General features: G+C 39.8%; 1 protein-coding gene across 1 annotated transcript in view; it reads right to left on the bottom strand.

The window, feature by feature from the left end:
- Nucleotides 1–541: 541 nt before the first annotated feature.
- Nucleotides 542–21326, bottom strand: part of PLCE1 (phospholipase C epsilon 1) — a 272101-nt gene continuing 251316 nt past the window's right edge. Inside the window, exons 24-32 of the mRNA XM_063102561.1 lie at nucleotides 20590–20753; nucleotides 19014–19275; nucleotides 16784–16902; nucleotides 14056–14184; nucleotides 11137–11346; nucleotides 5798–5956; nucleotides 4058–4276; nucleotides 3526–3735; nucleotides 542–703 (exon numbers count right to left, since the gene is read on the bottom strand). Coding sequence (XP_062958631.1) covers nucleotides 3550–3735; nucleotides 4058–4276; nucleotides 5798–5956; nucleotides 11137–11346; nucleotides 14056–14184; nucleotides 16784–16902; nucleotides 19014–19275; nucleotides 20590–20753 — 1448 coding nt within the window. The 3' untranslated portion in view covers nucleotides 542–703; nucleotides 3526–3549. The remainder of the gene's footprint in view (nucleotides 704–3525; nucleotides 3736–4057; nucleotides 4277–5797; nucleotides 5957–11136; nucleotides 11347–14055; nucleotides 14185–16783; nucleotides 16903–19013; nucleotides 19276–20589; nucleotides 20754–21326) is intronic.

The following is a 21326-nucleotide window of genomic DNA, read 5'->3' as shown; positions in this document are numbered from 1 at the left end:
TCCTAAAGAAGAGTGCACTACGGTACACAATAGAGGAAGTAAATTGAAGTACTTTCGATGAATTTTATGTTATAGGACATATTACATTTGCAATGCCCAAAAGCTTCAAAATATCAGCCATAAAATGTATGGCTAAACTAGTTTTCTTGTTTTCAGACCACATACCTCTTGTTCCTGGTTCTCTAAAGTCAGGTTGGCAAACTATAGCTCATGGGCCAAATCCAGCACGCCACCATTCTTTTGTATGGTCCTTGAGCTAGAATAGTTTCTATAATTTTAAATGGTTGAAAAAAATCACAGGAATATTTGTGGCTTATGAAAATTGTATGAAATTCAATTTCAGTGTCCATAAATAGCTTATTGGAATATGCCATGTCCATTCATGTACATTGTCTGTGGCTGCTTCTGCATTACAACAGCAGAGTTGAGTAGTTGCAACAGAGACCATATGGCCCCCAACCCTAAAATATTTACTCTCCAGCCCTTAACAAAGTTTATTAACTCTTGTTCTAAATCAATTATTGCAAGCTTAGTGTCAACTGCTGGCATTTGTAAAATGGCAATCACCTGGGCTTCTTGGCTTCATTCATCAGTAAATAGGTTGGTAGCTTACTACCTCTGTCATTTTGCTTGTCCTCAGCATGGACCTTGCATCTTGTGTGAAGAAGCCTTCAGTTCAGAAACCATCAATTTCCAGTTAAATCTAATAAAAAAAATAAGGAAATTATATTTGTGTCTACCGTGTTCTTTCTTGACTTATTTGGATCTTCACCTGTAATTTTGTATACATAGTTTTATTAATTTATTGAACATGAAGAAGCAGAAACATTTATAGTGTAGCAAGAGTTTAAGAGTAGTTCAATCACAGAAACCTACAGCTAGGTTTCAGGGAGAGATTATTTCCTATGAGCTTATAAAGTTAGAACATTATGTTCCCATGAGGTAGAACATTAGGCTATTTCTGCACTGGAACACCACATTCTTTAGAAAGTTATTTTTTTTTAAATCACATTCAGATAAACTGCTCAACTTTAAGAAAAAGTGAAATTCCTTCAACTCACTATGATCTATTACTTCAGATAAGAATAAGATGAATATCAGCTTGCCTAGAAATTCTTAGATTATTCTCATCGAAACTTTATATGTGATCATTTTAGAAAAAACATGAAATATGTCACTCAGTGGCAAAAATACTTGTTTTCTTATGAGCATATACAGAAAGGCCTTTAAAAAACAAAGCAAAAAAAACATGCTCTTTCTTGCAAACACCATGGTAAAGAAAGGAGGTCATAACATGGGATATAAAATCCCATTGATGCACCAATGGCTATTTTTAAAGAGAAGCCTCTCCAACTTTAAGCAAAGCTTTGAAGTTGCTATGGGTTAAATATGTCCCCCAAAGATTCATGTATTAGAAACTTAATCCCCACTGTGACAATGTTAAGAGAGTGGGAAATCCTGTTATGATAATTGAAAGGTGGCCTTGAAGAGATGATTAGATTGTGACGACTGGTCCATTCATGGAGCAATGGCTGTGGTTCTGATGGTTTTAAGAGGAGAAAAAGTGAGGTTAGTCTCTCTCTTGCTCCTACCATTCTTGCCATGTGACACCCTGCATTGCTGTGACTTGTCACTACCCACCAAGAAGGCCCTCACCAGATGTGTTCTCTGGACTTTGGACTTCCCAGCCTCTGAAACTGTAAGAAATAAATTTTACTTCTTTATAAATTACCCAGTTTCAGGTATTCTGTTATAAGTAATGGAAACAGACTAAGACAGAAGTCAACTAAATGATTCTAAATGTCTGCTTGCTACAGGAAAATTGAATCCAATGGGAATCATCTAAATCACAATCATACTCCCCCACTTACCTAAAATATAAACAATTAGTAATGTTCATTATAGTATGCATATTTTTAAAGTCAAATTTCTAGTGGAGTTGTATTCTTATGTACTTAATGTAATCTCATACAGAAAGGGCTCTTTATGTAAAGTAGTGCATTTATGACCAATGTACCAGCCTTCGGATAATTTCATTCTATCACTGCAGGAGTTACAGAGGTGTGTATAACATTCTCACACCTATGATTTATTTGATACTAAGTTCTGGATATGGAAAACAAAATTCTGATCACTGTCTTATGACTTGCTCACAGACCCACTACCATGACGAGGCATTTTCTAAAAGTTGGAGAGGCTCAACATTGGTGTTTAGTTCTAAAGCTCACTAGGCTTTCAGAGGAGGCAATGATTGTCTCAGCAGAAGAGGAGCAGAAAACAAAATGTCTTAAACTTTAAAAATTGGGATACCAGATGTATATCAACAGAAAAAGGAGCACCGAACCTCTTCAGAGCTTCACTATTCTATGCACACTCACTAGTATTTGATGCTATGTGATGTAGATTTTGTTGCCATCGTTGTGAGCTTTCTTTCTGAGTTTCTGCATATAGAACCTCAACAACCTTGAATCTCTTGAAATAGATGGATATGTAGGTGTTTTGGAAGGGACCGTTTCCAACATTTGGCCTTGCCTGTTATTTTGAAAGATCTTTGCTAGTATATGGGGCACCAATTATTTTAGGAGTTCCTCCTTAAATGTAGAAACATGATCTCAATGTGCAGGGCTTTCTTTTAGGCTGCTATAAATAAAATTTGGCCCTGTTGAGAGGTATCAGTGAATTCTTTAATTGTAAGCTGCAATTTTGCAAGTTTATGTGAGAAATTCCTGATTGTGGCCAAGACAGATGGTGAAGATCTGTAACATAAGCAGCAGTGCTTTCACTAAGTGTGTGGTCTCTTGCGAATTTTAAATTTTAGAACTACAGTGGAACAGGTGAAAAGTGGGTTTTAATGATCCCTTAGGTTCATTAAGAAACTAAGTGAAAAGAAGAAACTTATGGTTGGTCACCTCACATGCTTCTCTTCGGGTCCCATATAAATAATTTGCTTTAAGATAGAATGAAGGTTAACCTGTATGTGAATACCAAGCAGTAAGCCAGCAACTGAAGCCATAAATTTACTGCATTTTTCAAGATGGAGGCTGCTATATTACTTTGCTTTCTTTTTAACCATCACATCTTGGATGCCAGGTTTTTATTTTTTTAACTGAGGCAGAAGGAGATGAGGTTGTTGAGGCTAAATTAAACCTAAATTAGAGCAACGTAAAACTAGGAATTCAAAGGAATAAAAGCTGAATGATCCACAGAGCCCCTGGAGAATGTTCATGTGAGTTAATAGTTAATACAGTCCTATGTCTGATGAATTAAATCTGTTGTGGTATTTTGGACAAGTTGGTTGTTCTCTTGGGGACTTTGCTTAGTTATCTACAAAAATAGGGAGGTATAAAATTATAAAAGCTCAGGTTACATAAATCTTCAGAGCCCTTTTCCTATTTTAAGGTACCATTCCTACCTGCCTTCAGCAGACATCCTCTTGGGAAAGAGAAAAAGGTACTCTACTAACTATGCCTTGCAAAGTAATTTAAGTTGAACCCTGTTTCAGAATGTTGCAATGACTTAGTATACCTGAGTAAAACCTGCTGCCTTTGGTCACTGTCGATAATCAATTGTGTCCCTGGAGGACAAGCCACCCACAGGTTTCTCCTCCTTGTTTTGGACACTTTCTGAGACCAAGAGCTGAGAAGGTGATGGGAGTCCTCGGGGCTGTTTAGTTGACTTGGTGAGCTTCTTGAGTTCACTTGCAAAAGAAATTTTTCTTTTATCTTCTCGGGATGCCTGAGGGGAAAAAGAACCTTCCATTGGTATTAGGTTAAACTCAGGGTCTTCAATCACATGACACTATGTCAGAAGGGGCTTTCCTCTTCTCTGGTCAATAGAGCGGTGGAAAGAAGGGCTGAAGGGCTCCCCCTCAGGACTGCTTAATCACAGAGGGGAGCACATTTCTTTTCACCCAGTGAAAACAAAGCCAATTTTCTCCCAACTAAAATCAAGAACTGAAGAACTTTCTCCTAGATTTCACTAGCTGCCAAATTTGATTATGATGTGATAATGAATAGCAAATAATTTATGAAAAGAGCAAAATAACTTGAAGCTTTACCTGCACCTGCTCCTTCAGCTTAAGGATGAATTTCCCTGCACCTTTCCACTTGCTTTGGGCTTGAAACACACACTCCTGATCCAAAAGGACTCGCTGAGAGGACTTTGGGGTTGAAGACTTCTTGTTGGTAGTGTCTTTCACCACCTCTTCCAAAAGCACATAGTCATTTGGGTTAGGATTACTCAGGATGCTATAGGAATATTTGGCTTTGCATAAGGTCTGAAAGATAAGTTATGAACTGAATAAGACACAGTATCTCCAGTATTTGCATTCATTCTAAATGAAATTTTAAGGTAGAAAAATGGCACAGACTTTTAGAGATGGAAGGGATCTTCCGAATCATGTCATCCAATTCCTACTTTACATTTGTGTAGTTGTATGATGTACTTTCCCACATTACCTCATTTAGCTTCCCGGAAGACTGATTTAGGTGTTCTTAACCCCATTTTCAGATGAGGAAGCTTAAGCTTATAGAGGTTAAGCGGATTCCAGAGTATGCACAGCTAATAAGTAATAGAATAAAGACTGGATTTTCTGCATACACCAAAGCTCATACACATGAAAGTCATACAGCCAGTGAGGAACATAATCCTGCCCATCAGGAGCCTCTCTGTCCCACAGGGCTGCCTCTTTATCACAGTCTTGGATGTTGAAGGGATTTTAGAAGTCATCTGTTCTCCCTTTTCATTTAATATAAGGATATCTTTCATTTATGCATTTATTCATTCATTAAATGTTTATTGAGGGTCTACTGTGTCCCAGATACTGTGCTGTACTTTGAGGAAACAACGATAGCAAAAGAAACATAAATCTGGGCCCTTTGGAATTCAAAGTTGATTAAGGAAGTTAATATTACCCAAATGATCACACAGTAAGAATACGGCAAATAGCACTAAAGTATTGTTTACCATATGGTAGGCATTGTACTAAACGCCTTACGTATACTTACTTAATCTTCACAGCAACCTTGTGAGGAAAGTACTATACTATCTCCATGTTACCTATGTAGTAACTTACCACATAATGGTGTGCTGGAGCCAACTGTACCAGGCAAGTGAAATCAGACATGGTAGGAGTATTTACACAACAGATACAAATCAGGGCTTACTTTTTTTTTTTTTTTTAAAGAGAGCTAGTTTACCAGCACACCACTATAACTAAGGCACAGATCTGCAGTCTTGCTCACAATCTCAGTTAGTAAGAAATAGAGCTGGGATTTGAAACTAGAACAACTTAATCTAAGGTCTGTGCTCTTAGTCATTATGCTATATCACTTCTCAAATAGGTGTTGAATGAATGTAAACCATGACAAGGCTATGAAGGAAGTAAACATAGTTCTCTGAAACCATGTAACAAAGAAGCATGACCTAGGGGAGGGGAGAGGGTTAGTGTAGGCCTCCTGCTAGTCCTCTGTAGGATCCTTGAGAGATGGTCATTAGGTACTGGCTCAGGCATTTCTGGGACAATGAAATTACCACTCTGCTGCAGAGCTACCTTCTAAATCCATTATTTTCAGTGCTTTGTAGAGATCCAGACTCATTGTGGCTATTAGCTAAGTATCTGTTGAAGGGATAAAATATTTCCCAGCCTGAAAAGGCACATTCTCCCTTTTCAGCTCCCCATTATTCTAGAGCTTCATCAATAAAATCAGCTGCCAATGCATAGGCATCAATTTGTCCCAATAATTTATACTGAGCAAAGAAGTGAGGTGAGGAAGGGAGAAGGGAGAGAGGCTTTTACCTGCTGAATAACATCCTGTGCAGTGCTGACACGGGGAGCTTTGATGACTGTTCGAGGTTGCTCTGGAGAAACATCGTGCACTTGGACAAAGAAACTCTCCTCCTCCAAGCTTAAGATCACTTCTTTGTCATCTTGAACAATGCTTTTCTCTTCTGGGGTCTGTGTCAAGAAAAAGAGTATGAGTAAATAGAAAGGGCAAATGATTCAGAATAATGAAAGAGAAGGGTCTAGCAAAACTTTGAACTGTATCTTGGTAATGTGGAAACCTCTTAGCTTTATATTTCATACACTAGTTAATATTTCATAAGCTATCCTAAAAAGATATGCCTGTCTTCTGAGGGGGAGAAAGTACTATATTTCTGCTGATGCTGACAGACCTATAAGGTCTGGCCCAGAATAAGCCAGTTCATCTCCTCCTATTAACTGTGGATTTTTTTTTTTTTTTTTTTTTTTTGGTCTTTTTTGTGACCGGCCGCACTGCACTCAGCCAGTGACTGCACCGCACCGGCCATCCCTATATAGGATCCGAACCCGAGCGGAAGCGCCACTGCGCTCCCAGCGCCGCACTCTCCCGAGTGCGCCATGGGGTCGGCCCTTAACTGTGGATTTTGAGGGTCCAAATCAACTGTAGATAAATTAGTAGAAAGGCAATATACTATTTTCCAATTGCCAAAATTGAAATAAGAACACAGTAAATAGGGTTTGGATCCCTGTACCAGCCAGCCTCCAAAACCAGAAAGCAAAAAGTGAAAAACAAGCAAAAATCCCCACAGTAAATTGCATTTAAGAGAAAGCCCACTCATTCCCACATGGACCTTGATCATTTAAGGAAGACTTGACATATGAAATGTGAAACATGCAAAACTGACACACAACCAGGCTGGAGGAACAAAACCTACAGTGAAAAGGCTGCAACAGTGGCTGGAGGTAAGCCACATGGAAATGAACAGTGACAAAATTCTCAGTCATTATAAGATTTATCGTCAAGTTCTTTGGCTTTTGGTGAATTGGCTTTCTTTTTTTTTTTTTCCTTTTAAAGATGACCGGTAAGGGGATCTTAACCCTTGACTTGGTGTTGTCAACACCACGCTCAGCCAATGAGCTAACCAGCCATCCCTATATGGGATCCGAACCCATGGCCTTGGTGTTATCAGCACCACACTCTTCCGAGTGAGCCATGGGCCACCAATGAATTATATATATATCTACAGATTTTGTATCTTATTAGAATTTTCAAACAGTACAGAACTATATCAATTAAAAAAAAACTTTTCCCATTCTCACTTTTTTTCCCTTCTCTCTCTCTTTATTTTCCATACACACAAAAAAATCTCACTGTTGTTAGGTTATATATCCTTCTAAACATTTGTCATGGATATATATTTTTGTGTATGTGAATAAATATGTGCAACAAAACTCTGGAATTATGTGAATTTAGATATAACGTGATTGTCAAATGGCTCCTGTTCTTTGTCAGCCCCCATTCTCAAATGAGGATAGCTTAAATTATCTTCTGCAAGAGGGGGCAGAAAGGAGAATGAGAGGCAAGGCCAGTAAATGGGCAACCCCATCTCAGGAGTGAGGATTTGGGAGAATCCTTCTCTCTCCAGCATTATCCTAACCTAATCACCCTGGACCAGGCTACTGAAATGGTGCTAATTAACAGAGGAATCTAAGAATCACTGCAACTGTCCTGGAAGTACATGACCCAGAATTGCTTCCATTGATATTAAAGTCAGAATGGATAACTGCCACCAGGTGGTGCCACACTGTAACCAGGAGCAGAAAGGATGGTCTCCTGGAGCCTGCAAGTCAGCTGCGCAAGTCTGCAATCACTTCACTAACCTTGCAACCGTACCCCTAAAATATACATGATGGAATTTTTGGATCCCATTCATTTTATGATGGGGGAGGGGACGGAAGGAAGTAGAGTTATCATCTATTTTTATTACATAAAATGAGGTTGTGATCTCCTACATATACTGTTTGTATTAGTCTGTTTTTGTTGCTTATAACAAAATACACAGAACTGGGTGATATATAAAGAAAAATGACATTTATTGCTTACAACTTATGAGGCTGAAGTCCAATGTCTGTCTGGTGGTGGCAACAATGACCCAGAGCAGAGAGAGAGACAGACTCTTCTCTTCTTTTAAAGCCCTCAGAAGCACACCCCTAACCACCACTTTTAATCCATTCACTACTGCACGGTCCTACAATCCAATCACCTCTTTAAGACTCCACATTTCAATTACCATAATAGGATTTCCCACCCTCTTAACAGTCACAGTGGGGGCTAAGTTTCTAATACATAAGGCTTGGGGGGACACAATTCAAGCATCATATTCAAAGAGTTTTGGGGGGACATAATTTAATCCACTACGCTGTTTTATAACTTGTTTCTTCTCCTTATTTAAAAGATTGTGTTCATCAAATCATGTCCATTCCTAGAAATCTTACTGCATAATAGGATGTGCCAGCACAGTATGTCATTGCATTAATCAAAATATATTTAACCAGTCAGAGAGTGAGGTTGGGGAATAATTTATATAACATAATTTATAATCATAATTTCAGTGTCCCAAAAACCAGGCAGGAAGCAAAAAATGAGAAAAAAACAAAAAAGATTCTAAGCTGCCACATAAAATGTCCCAACAACATGCACTAAGCATTACTTTTACGAGAGCTCCTTACAGCTTCCTCAGAGCGTATTGACTTTTAAGGAGTTTTCAGCCACATAACTCTAACTACAGGTTATGAATAGAACATGATAGCAATAGCCTTTACTTATGGCCCTTTTTTCCTAAGCATTTTTCTACATGTTTTCTATATATTTGACATAAGTCTCATAATATATATATTTTTGAGTCAAGCAAGGAGAGTTTCTATTACAGATTTTACAAATCAGGGCAGCAAGGTTTATAGGTATTAGGTGATCTGTTCAGCATCATCTAATTTGTGGCAGAGCCCAGGTTTGTTTGATTTCAAATCCAGTAACCATCAGAGAAGGGCACATTGACCGCAAGGAGATCTTGTACCTGAAAGCTTGACAGCTCAGGAGACAAGAAAGTTATAAAAGGCAGACAGGAGAGATCGTAGGTCACAGACAGCAATTGGGGACTTTTAATATGTGGGCAAACTGCTTATATATCTTACTAGTTCTTCAGAATAAAACAAGCGAAAATACTTATAGTCCAAATCTGTAAACTGTGATTGTGCCCTCTTGCATTCAATAATTGCTGAATTTACTTATTTAGTCAGTATATATTTATTGGGTATCACTATGCAACAGGTAAACCTAGATATACTAAATGTGATTTGTTATCTTTTGAGATATATTTCAGTCATTTCAAAAATCTCCTCCCAGGCTGCCCGATTAGCTCAGTTGGTTAGAGTGTGGTGTTGATAACGCCAAGGTTCATGGTTTGATCTCTGTACTGTCCAGCTCCAAAAAAAAAAAAAAAAACCACCACCACCACCACAACAAAAAATCCTCCCAACAAAGGCACATAAAGGAGAGCTTGCTGTATTCTACTCATCAGAAAGATCTTGTTAGCCTTCCCTTCTAATTTATCCTCCTCTTTCTTCAGAATGCTTCTCTTCCACCTGCCCTTCTTAAGCATCTATCCTGAGGTTTCTACTGTCTGTTGTCATATACATTCAAGTTGCATATGGGCATCCCTCCCCTCCCTGATCCTGCTGACCATATCATGAAGTCTCTTTGTGACACTCAGCAGTTGGCCTGTCTTTCCTCCCTTACTGCTCCTGCTGCCTCCTGCAGTGCTGGGTGTGGATAATCCATAAGGACTGACACAATTCCAGCTTGGGCAGCCCAGGATGGTAGAAAGAACACCAACCTGGAAGCCATAAGACTTCAATTCTATTTCTGACCCTGTTGTGATTTAACTTCTCTGAATCCCAGTTTCCTTATGTGTAAAATGGTTTCCATTACATCATGAGATCATTCAAAATAGTGGGTGGTTGAGAGCTTGCAACACTGTAAATCATTATGAAAATACATGGTTTAAAAATCTACTTATTCACTGACATTGCTACTTAGAGGATACTTTTAAACATGTAGCTAATTAATGAGGTAAGACAATTAAGAATAGGGAATAAAATTTGGACAGACATTAAAGGTGGCTTCAAAAGTCCAGCTAAGCCTCTGATATTTTCTCATAAAGTGATTATTATTAGAACTGCTTGTTTGTATGTCTGATAGAGGAGGCTGGGGAAACATTTCTTTTTGCTTAAATTAAGTGTCCTTTTATGGTCTGGGGCAAGGTTAGAGAAGAAAGGCGGTGGCTCTAAAGGAGCAGATCATGTGCCTAGAACAGGGCTTGGTACATATTAGTTGCTCAATAAATAACTGTCGAATCAACTATTTGAACTCTTATAACACCAAGATCAAGGGTTTGGATCTCTGTGCCAGCCAGCTGCCAAAAAAAAAAAAAGCTCCAAAACTGAACTGACTCTGCTTCATTATCTACATATCATGAGGCATGATTGTCTATGCTAGAGCAATCACCTTACATGTCATTTTAAAAAACAGCAGTAAGGTAGTGGAGTCTTATCAGTTTATTTAGAAAAAAAAAAAAAAGTGTCCCATCAACAAAATCAAATAGGAGCCAAGCAATCTGGAGTCAACACAACAGCTGTTGCATCACGGGAATATTAGCACATGTAACATACAATTTTACTAATTACAACCGAAGCCAAGAGATTATTCTTACTTTGTGTGACGTTATGAATCTTTTTTTTTAAATATGGTGGTTTTGCTTATAAGCTCAGAGCCTTTTGTTAGTTAAAATTCTAACAGGCACTAACAGAAAGGTAACCAACCCCCAAATTTAAAATACCTATAGGCCTTGGGTCCCCTGATGATGTGACCCTCACAACAATGTCTTTTTGTACATATAAATAAAATACTGGATCCACAGCTGATGACATGCATAAGGAACCCTTCAAGCTCTTGCTCCCTTTGTTTTTATATATATATTTTTTAATTTAAAAAATTTTTTTAGTTATTAATTTTTTTGGTGGCTGGCTGGCGGTATGGGGATCTGAACCCTAGTGATCGGCACCATGCCCTCCCAAGTGAACGGCCAGCCTCCCTTTCTTTTATAAGGAATAACTTTTAGACTGAATTTCTGCAACTTAGAGACAGCATTCTGAATATGTGCAGAAGAATAAAACCACCTCTCCATATTTACTTAAGAGAAATAGTGTAAACCAAGCTGCAGTTACAAGGAATTCTTAATTTGAGGGAGGTTGTAAGTGGAAAGATAGTTAATCACAAATGAGTGGTTACCGTGTAGGTGTCTCCCAGACACACTCACCTCCTGCTGGGTTTTTAAGACAATCCTGCCCACGTAGCCCTCTTCTGGAAACCAGCTACTTAAAATCTGCATGATCTCTTCTTCTGGACTAATGACTCTCTGGAACGGTTGTTTCCTACATTCATTCTTTTCTTTAGATATAAAATATTTTTCTTCCATCAAAAAATAGTCTGTGGTGATAGGTTTGGTGTCTTGTTCAGTCATCAAAATCTAAAGAAAAAGCAAAGGCAAAAAATTTTTTTTTTTTTTTTGACCCGTAAGGGGATCGCAACCCTCAGCACAGGGTGGCCTGCACCACGCTCAGCCAGTGCAGCCAGTGAGTGCACCAGCCATCCGCATATAGGATCCAAACCAGCGGCCTCGGCGCTACCAGTGCTGCAATCACCCGACTGAGCCACAGGGCCAGCCCAGCAAAGGCAAATTTTAGCACACTTCTGAGGAATGGGGCAAAAACTTAAAATTCAAAACAGGTCTATTTTCATGGTGTTCAGAAAGGTTTGATGTGCAATTCAGAAGTGAAACTTATTCTGCAGTTTTGTATAATTCTTTTTGGAAGATCTAAGAATTCTTTTATGTCCAAAAAGCATTGTTTATGTCCACCCTGGACAATAGCACAATTTATTCATAATCCCCAGATGGCATAGCTATTTTTCCCACTGCTGGAGTGAGAGCCCCTGCTGAATTAAAAATTCTAGGTTTCTCTTTCCATGAACTTAGCCTTTTGTCACCTTAAAACACAGGACTGACAGCAAAGAACCTAGTGTAGCTTTTGCTAAGCTAATTCCTTCTTCTCACGTTGGATATAATCATCTTCTTATGGAAGACTCACAGGGCTAAATTCTCATATGATCTAAATTCCTGGGAATTCTTTCAATAAACTCCTGACCATGTGCCTCAAGGGTTGTTTTCTTTGTTGGCTACTGATACTGTGCAATCAAACAGAGTGTTTGAGACAAGGCTTGGAGCCAGACAGACCTGGGTCTGAGGTCTGCCTCTAATACCTACTGGCTATGAGGTGTTGGGCAAAACACTTAACCACTTGGAGACTCAACCTTCCCATCTATAAAATGGGAATAGTAATAGTAACAATCTTAATTTTGTTTTGTTTGATGACTGAGGCATAAAGCATAATATGGGTATATTATGAGAACCCAATAAACATAAGCCATTATTCTAGTTACTTTTACTAATGTATTCTTTCTCACTCATATTGTACAGGTTATGCAAAAGACTGAACTTGATGGGAGTAAAGGTCAGTCACAGTGAAGAAACCCCCTTTGTTGCCTTACTGTGAGAAGTAGCTTTTGGTGACAAGAGAAAGCTGCCACCATCTGGCCTGGATGAAGCAAACACTTTGCCCCTCAGGCCCTTGCCAATGAGGCAAGGCCAGAGTTAATGCTGTCACACAATGTACTGAGGGTGGTGGGGGCAGAAGACTCTCAGGAAGACGCTGTTCCCTCCACCGCAGCCCTTGGTCTATAATCGATTTGTGCTATTGATTCAGTGGGGGTCAAGGCAAACAGAATGATTTAAGCATGTAACCACTACTACAGGGATAATTCAGGATGTGGAGCTTCTAGGAGATCAGCTGGCACTGTCACCTCCATGAGAGGGCCAGCGTCATCCCCTCCTCCGTCCTGCTTTACATCCATGTGCTTATCTGCATGGATAACAATAAAGTTATGGGCTGCTTTTTGTGGGTGGCTCATGGAGAGTTTTCCTTACTTTACAAAATCTCAACACTGCTTTGTGATAGTGGACACTGAAGTTCAGGGTGATTAAAAAAACAGAAGAAAACAAAAACAAATAACCTTGGCAGTAGCTTCTGTCTGATAATCTGGGAAATCTGACACCCAAGCTGTTTTCTCTGACTCTATTTAAGTCAATTATAAAATGTTGAGCAAAATGTTAGCCTGTCCATAGAGATGTGCTCTTAGAGGACAGAGCCATTTGTTAATACTTATTATATATGGTGGTTCAACTGGTTTTTAATTCCCCCATACATTATATGATCCCAGCTACATTTCATCATACACTCAACTTTGGAGGGAGCTCAAGGATTGCTGTCCCCTTGGTCTACCTTCAAAAAAGTGAAGGAACTCTGAAGTGGGTTGAGGATAAAATAGTCTGCAAAAATATCAGGCCACTGTGCCATGCAGAGGTAGAGCTTCTAGTGTGGAGAGAAAAGGATGGGCCCTGCCTTGCTCTTTTGAGGAGCTGTCCACCCTCTTCTGGATGCCCCTGCTTGTTTCCTGGCTCTCTCACTCTTACAAATCTTCCCATAGCTGGTGACCCTGGCTGCAAAAGGCCACAAAGATCTCTAGGTGGGGTCAGAGCAGAACTGGTAAAGCATGAGGGGGCTTAGGCCATTTCTGCTACAGGTCTTGGAGTAACAGGCTCTCACTCTCTCGTTTTAGGCTCTCCATGCATCTTCACACCACCAGAGGGATAGGACCGCAAAGGCTAAGGTCATGTGCTAAGAATTTGATCCTACTCCTAGGATGTCAAACAGACTTCATTCAGCTTATATGAAAATTCTGATTGATTAATAAGCTCTGTGGTAAGAAGGAAGATGAGGCCCATGACTAGGCTTAGAGGGAAAGAGTATACATAGTTGGAGAGTCATTCATTCTGGTTTTCATCCTTCTAGAACCCAATGTTTTATGTGGCTGAAGAATTGTTAAAAATTCTTCTTTACAGGTAAAGGCAGCTTGTCTAGTGGTACCAAGATCACTCAGCTCATTCTTAGGGTGGATTTCAATGCTGAGTAACACATTTACAAATAATTAAAAGGCAAATCATCAACATGGACTTTTGTGTATGTGCATCTGTGTACGTTTACACACAGGCATACACACACACATAAATCCATACATGTTAGACTCTGGATTCTCCCAACCATGGGCTCAGTGGACTTACTTGATGGAGAAGCTGCTTTGCCTTGGTGCCTCCATTTATAGTGAAAACAGTAAAAGGCTCTGGACCTGGGACCCCATGCACTGTGACTCTGTAAGTCTGCAGACATTTTCTTTCTTCTGTATTAAACATCTGTCAAGAAAATCACATGGTTTCTCATTCATTGTAAATACAAGGGTACTTCTAAAAGTTCAAGGAAAAATGGGATTAAAAGACAATACAAAACTGCCAATGAACTTTTTGATGACCCCATGTAACATGATATTTCTAGGCTACATTCAACACAGAAGTACTAGTATTTAGAAGTATGTATAGGGACATATAAATGCAAAAGATGAGAATCTATTTATAACCTGATGCATCTTTTTTTTTTTTTTTAAGGCTAACCAGTGCAGGGAATCAAGCCCCGGACCTTGGTGTTACCGGCACCACGCTGTAACCAACTGAGCTAATTGGCCAGCCCTGATGCATCTTAATGAGGTAGAAGAGGCAATGAACGCTACATCTTCCTCAACATTCCAGTGAGGATATTCAGCAGCACACCACCAAAATATCAATTTATTTTAAATCACAGTGTCTCTTTCCATCATAATTAGGGATTGATATGTGAAGTACATGTTAGTCCTTATTTATGAATTGACATTCCACAATATCCATTGAGTTCCATCTCTCTTCCAGGCACTAGCCCACAGCTCTTAAAACCCTTGGACTCTCTGGAATGCTAAGAGTGTCTTTTGTTGCTAATGAGATGACTTGTGGCTGAGAAAGACCAAGGTATGATTAGACTGTGGAACTTTCAGTCCCACAGCCAGACCTCAGGGAGGGGAGAGAGACTGGAGATTAAGTTAATCACCAGTGGCCAATGATTTGATCAATCATGCCTGCATAATAAAATGTTCATAAAAACCCTCAAAGATGGGGTTCAGAGAGCTTCTGGGTTGGCGAACACATTGAGGTTCTGGGAGGATGGCCCATTCCCACAGAGCATGGAAGCTCCCATACCTTATCGTATGCATCTCTTCCATTTGGCTGTTCCTGAGTTGGATCTTTTATAATAAACTGGTAATAGTAAGTAAAGCACTTTCCTGAGTTCTGTGAGTCATTCTAGCAAATTATCAAACCTGATGAGAGGTATGTGGGAACCCCTTGAATTTATAGCTTGTTGTTCTGAAGTCCCAGTGTCAACCTGGGACTCGTGACTGGCATCTGAAGTAGAGGCAGTCTTGTGGGACTGAGCCCTTAACCTGTGGGATATGACACTAACTCCAGGTAGATAGTGCTGCAATTGAATTGGAATGTAGGACACCAGCTGGAATTGGAGATTTGGAAAAGTGGTGTTGGAAAGACACCACACATTTGGTGTCAGAAGTGTTGTGAGTAAAACCAGTTCATTCATGGCATTTGTGGAATCTTCAGCTCTAACAGATATTGAGGGCAACCAACTCAGCACTGGGCACTAAGCTCTGCCCTGCCTTACTGAAGCATCTGATTCCTGCTGCTGGATACCAGGCAGCCCTGCCCCTGGTTGTCAGTCCTCCCCCAGCCTTGACCAAAGTGCTGTCCTCAACCTTGACTGCACACTGGAATCACTTGGGGATCTTTAAAAAAAACATGCCTGGGGAACACCCTAGAGATCCCTGTTTAATTGGGGTGGAATATGGCCCATTGATTTTTTTAAAGCTCCCCAGGTGATACAAACATGCAGCCAAGGTTGCTGTGAAGCAATGAAAGGAAAAGGAGGAAAACCTGAGGAAACAAGGTCAGGGACAGAGAGAGAAGAAACTGACAGGTGTGAGGGAAAGAGAAGGCCAAAGTCAAAGCCAGTGCCATTGTGTACACAGAAGGTGCCTTCCCAAAGATTGCTAGGACTATGTTGTGGTTTAAAATTGATACAAAAGTGATCAGATTATTAAACATGTAAATGGGTAATCAATAGACACACTTTTATATTTATTTTTAATTTAAAGAGGAAGCATAGTGGAATGAACAAGTTAATTAAATCAGTTTCTTGTTTAAATAAGCCACCTTGCATTAGTAGGGTGAACTCTGGTCCAAGCATTCTTGAACTTTAATGGGCACAGAACTTACAGGGAACTTGTTAAAATGTAGGTTCTGCAATGGTGGTACTTCTTACAGTGTCCCTCTCCCATTCCCAAGGGTGCATATTATGCTTCTCCCCAAGCTCCGGAGTGCAAGTTGTGCCTCACCAGCAGTGCTTCCTGCTCACCCCAGCCCTGCTTTGCCTGTGACACCTGGCCCTGGACTGCTAAAAAAACAAAGGATTTTCCTGGTCTAACCTAAAATTTCTAGGAGTACTGAGATGCTTTTACTAGGCTTTGTTTAATTAGCCTTTCCCCCACTTTATTTTTGGCTTGCTTCTCTGGTAGGCACTATAATCTACTCATTAAGAGTACGGGCTCTAGTACTAGATACTCTTGGGTTTAAATCCTGTTCTGCTGCTTGCTAGCTGTGTGGCCTCAGACGTACTTAGTTCTGACCTTCCTCATCTGTAAAATGGAAATGATACTAATAGTAACCTCCTGAAGTTGTTGAGAGGATCGAGTGTGTTGGCGTATGTGTAATGTGCTTAGAATGTGCCAAGTGTTGGCCATTATTGTTGTTACGATTTCCATAGCTGCCTAATGAATAACTCTCACTCACCACTCTGCTATCCGTGAGAAAGCCCACCTTCATATTTGTAACAATACTGAATGAAACAAAACTTAATTACCACAGAGGTCGGTGTGGTACTGCCAGAGGAATTTTCTTCCATCCTTCTGCTGTTTATGAATAAACTAGAGATTTCCAAGACTTCATTGTGGAGGTTTCGCAGCTGAAGATGCCGATATCCTGGAATAATGCAGAATTGGCAAAAGCTTGTTAACCAGATGCTATAGAGCTCTGCAAAGAAGATACTCCATGGTCAATAAATGACAGGTAGAAATAAGACCTTAAAATGGGTAGAGAATGACAAGAGACATGCAACCAACAGGTACCTTTTCCCTGGGAGAGTCCTACCCCCTGGGGATACTTTTGGGCCACCCAGTGGTAATTAATTTGCCCACTGTTTCTAAGTTAGACTCACAAATAAAACCTTAAACTCAAACTAAAAATAACAGGAAAACCTGATCATTGATCCCAAAGCAAATATTTTTTGCAAATTTTTTTTTGAAAATATTCCACCTGATAGCAGCATTAGTGATAATAAAATATTCTACCAATGTGGGATTGCTTAAATAAGTTATGATGTAAGTATACATGTACATATAAAATGGAATAGTATGCAGCCAGTAAAAGTGGTAAGTAGATGTACAAGGGCACTTCAAAAAGTTCGTGGAAAAATAGAATTAAAAGATAATATGTGGACTGACCAGCTGCCAATAAATAAATAAAGTTATTCTTAAAAACCAAAAGATACTATGATTCTTTCCATGACCTTTTTGAAGAACCCTCATATAAGTTAACACAAAAAGTTGCTTGGTGCAGACATTAGGAAGTAAAAATCAGTAAGTTCCAAAACACTAAGTTTACTAGGAAGCCTATTTGTTAAAGATATATCTGTACGTTCCTGTGTTATACACATGGGCAGAAAAATAAAGCCTGTGAAAAATGTACACTGAAAGTGATTATATTGGAGAGATGGAAAAGTGGATAATTTTTAAAAAATTGCTTTTGCTTTTCTGTACTTTCTCACATTTCTGTAATAACTATTATGAGCTGAATTGTGTCTCCCCTCCCCCGCTCTCCACTCTACTCGAATGTTGAAGTCCTAACCCCCAGTCCTTGTAACATGATCGTATTTGGAGATAGGGCCTTTAATGAAGTAATTAAGTTAAAGTGGGATCATTAGGGTGGGCCCTAATCCAATATGACTGGTGTCCTCATAAGAAGAGGAAATCAGGACCCAGACAACACAGACTGAGGGATGACCATGTGAGGACACAGTGAGAAGGCAGCCATTCTGCAAGCCAAGGAGAGAGGCCTCAGAAAAAACCAAACCTGCCAACAACTTGATCTCCAACTTTCAGCCTTTAGAAGTGCGAGGAAGTATAATTCTGTTGTTTAAGCTGCCCAGTCTGTGGTATTTTCTTATGGCAGCATGAGCAGACTATGCACTGACCATGTACTACTTGTGCAATGGAGAAGAGAAATAGGAAAAGAACAAAAGGTAGGCGGCTGTAATGTGTTTGTGGAGCTCAGAAGAGGGCAGCTTGAGCATGGTGTGGGAGGAAGTATATACTTCAAACCTTGGTACTCAAAGTAGACCAGCAGAGTCAGCTTCCCTGGGAGCTTGTCAGAAAGGCAGCTTCTCAAGCCCCACCCTAGACCTACCGAATCAGGATCTGCACGTTATTACTAAGAGTCCCAGGTGACTCCTACACGCATCAAAGCTTGAGAAGCAATGCACAGGCTGAAATTCCTCAAAGTGCCACAGCAAAGCCACCGTACAAGCCAACAGCTCTTGCCTTTGCTCAGGATGTTTCCCCTGGTCACACCTAACACCCATCACTGGTTCCAATATGGGACTTCCTTCTGCCAGGCACTGACTCCAATCTTAGCTCACTTAAGCCGCCACAACACCCGAACCCGCCCTCCTCCCCATTTCCTCTCCTTCCTTCAACTCCTGCCTTAAAAGTGCCAGGGGTGCTGTGGGTGCTATTTGGGAAGGGATGTGTGGAAATCAGGGCATTAACAACCATTGCTCTCAACATCAGCAGGGGTAGGTGAGGCCATACTTTACAAGGGATGTTGTTAATGCCTCAGATTAAAAAAAAAAAAGTAAAAAACCCTTCCCTTGAGATGTGCTTAAAAAGTATTCAAATGTGTATTTCTTTCTGCCTCTTACTTTTATTAATATAAAAATTTCAAACATACACAAAAGTAGAAAGAAGAGCATAGTAAGCTCCAGGCATGCACCACCTAGCTATGGCAATGATTAACATCTGGACAACTTTATTCACCTCGTTTTAAAGCCTTGAGTGGAATGACTCTCTGGGCAGTTACCGCTGAGCTATTGTTTTCCACAACTGCAAAACGAAGAAATACGAGATCTTCAAAGTGAACCCGGAACAGAAACTGCTCATTCCACATGGGGTTCAGGGTGTTTCGATGGATAGGCTTCGTGCGGAAATGGCAGCTGTCCAGGGGCATGCCCAGGACGTCAACTTCAATGCATGGGCTTCCTGTGCTGTTACTAGGGCACACATTTTGACCAGAGACAATCTGAGGGGGGAAAAAGGATCAAAGTCACTGAAGAGGAAAAAGAAACATGACCTTTGCACCTCACTGCTTCCCTCTGCAAAGAAAGACAACACTGGTATGGACAAGGTAAATGATTAATGAAACTGTTCTTAAAAATGTAAGTCATTGTAATCAGGTAATCCCATGACTGGAATCATGTGACTGGAATCATGTGCAAAGCCTATCTTGTCAACAACATTCACTTAACTATAACCTTTCAACTGTCAAAATGTTCAAATTTCAAAAACCAAGCAATGAAGATGAAATTAAGTTTCTCATAGAAGGTGAGAGAAAATAAGACCTTATAAAAGGGAACCACAAGTTTGTTACTAATGTTCTGTTCAAAATACTGTAGGAGTATATTTTATAAGTTCAAAAGCTTTTTCTGGAATAGTTTACTTTTGGAGCAAGTCACAGACATGTCGAAAGTTAATGCACAGCCCTCCACAGAAGTTAACTCTTTTAAACAAACAAACAAAAAGTTAATTCATAAATTCATAGACTTTTGTAAACAGATAAAACTACACTCAACTCTAGCTAAAATGATCAAATAGAAGAGGGGCCACTGCCCTATTGTCCTAGGACAAAAGAAAAAGCAGTTTGGGTGGTAGGGAAATTGGTGAATAGGGCTATCCCAGGGGCTTGGGGGGTAGTGAGCAGAGGGCTGTTTGGCATTCTTCCTTTGGAGGAGAGATGACTTGTCCCTCCCTCTCTTTCCTATCCCGCACTCAGCTCTTTTCCCCTCTGTCAGCTACAAGGGAGCAAAAGAACAGGAAGTAAAACTGAGTGAAGAGCTACCAGGTCTCTATTTTTAAGGGGAGTTTGTGGAGTTTTGACAATAAGTTACTGAGGTGATAAAAGGAATAAGGCCCAGGAATGATAAAAGTTAACAATAAAGAGGAAAGATGACTAATTGTATTTGTATACTGATGCCAGTCTCTGAGCTTAGAGCTTATGGGAGGTTCAGATTAGCTGATCTAACAAGGAGCTCAACTTTTATGGGATATACTTGTAGTTCTGTGGGCCCTGGAAGACAGAATTACTATCATTAGCACATCCGGTGAAGCAGGGACCTCATAACACCACCTACTGGGCTCTGGCAAATACAGTATCTGGTGATAGTACACACCACTATCGCTACTGCTTTCTGGGAGATAAAGAAATTATTTAGGAAACTATTTCTGTGTGACCAAAATTGTGACAGAACAGCTTTGCAATGCCTTGAATTCAAAACGAGTTCATATTCAGGAAGGCATAACCACCTCACTCTATTCTTACAATAGGGGCCATACTTACAGTTAAAGAATAGACTGCAGGGTCCATGTTGTCCAGGTCTCTTTCCAATGGAGAAAACTTCTGATACATGGGACAGTTCTTGTCCCACAAAACTAGAGGCTTCAAAACATAACCACAGCCGCCATTAGCCTCAAACATTGCAGCATTTAAATGTAAAGGGAGATCTGCAAAACAAACAAAGCCAATATTGCTTGTTACTTTGTCACTTAAATGTCATCTTATAAACTTACTTTAAAATTCAAAAAAACTTTGCATCAATTTTCCCTAAGCTCAAGCATGAAGAAAACATAATCATCCATTCATTCTACAGATTGATGAGTAACTACTATGTGCCAGGCTTGATAGACACCAGAGATACAACAGGAAACATGAGATAAGAATCCCTGTCCTCATGGATATACCCAGTGTTCCCACTCCAAACCAGGTTTGCCACTTAAAAACTTCTTTTGCAAATACAAATTTACCACATCCATCTGAAAAAATCTTGTGAAATTTCTCATGTTATACTGAATTTTGGAAAGGAATAATGCCATTTTGTTATCCCCAAACACCAAGCCATGCAGACCATTGTATGGCCAATTTTTGTTATTTCAAATGTAAGATAAAATCCTAATTATATGAGAAAGAACAGAAGAATAGCCAGAAAAAAAAAGCTTTTCCTTGAAATCAGTTTCAACCCATAAATTGTGACACTTCTACCTCTTTTTTTGTTATTGTAGTTAAATATGAAAAAAAAA

This window comes from Cynocephalus volans, chromosome 7, assembly GCF_027409185.1.
Source record: "Cynocephalus volans isolate mCynVol1 chromosome 7, mCynVol1.pri, whole genome shotgun sequence".
NCBI lineage: Eukaryota > Metazoa > Chordata > Mammalia > Dermoptera > Cynocephalidae > Cynocephalus > Cynocephalus volans.
Note: the sequence above shows the minus strand (reverse complement) of the source record. Positions and strands in the feature narration are given on the sequence as shown.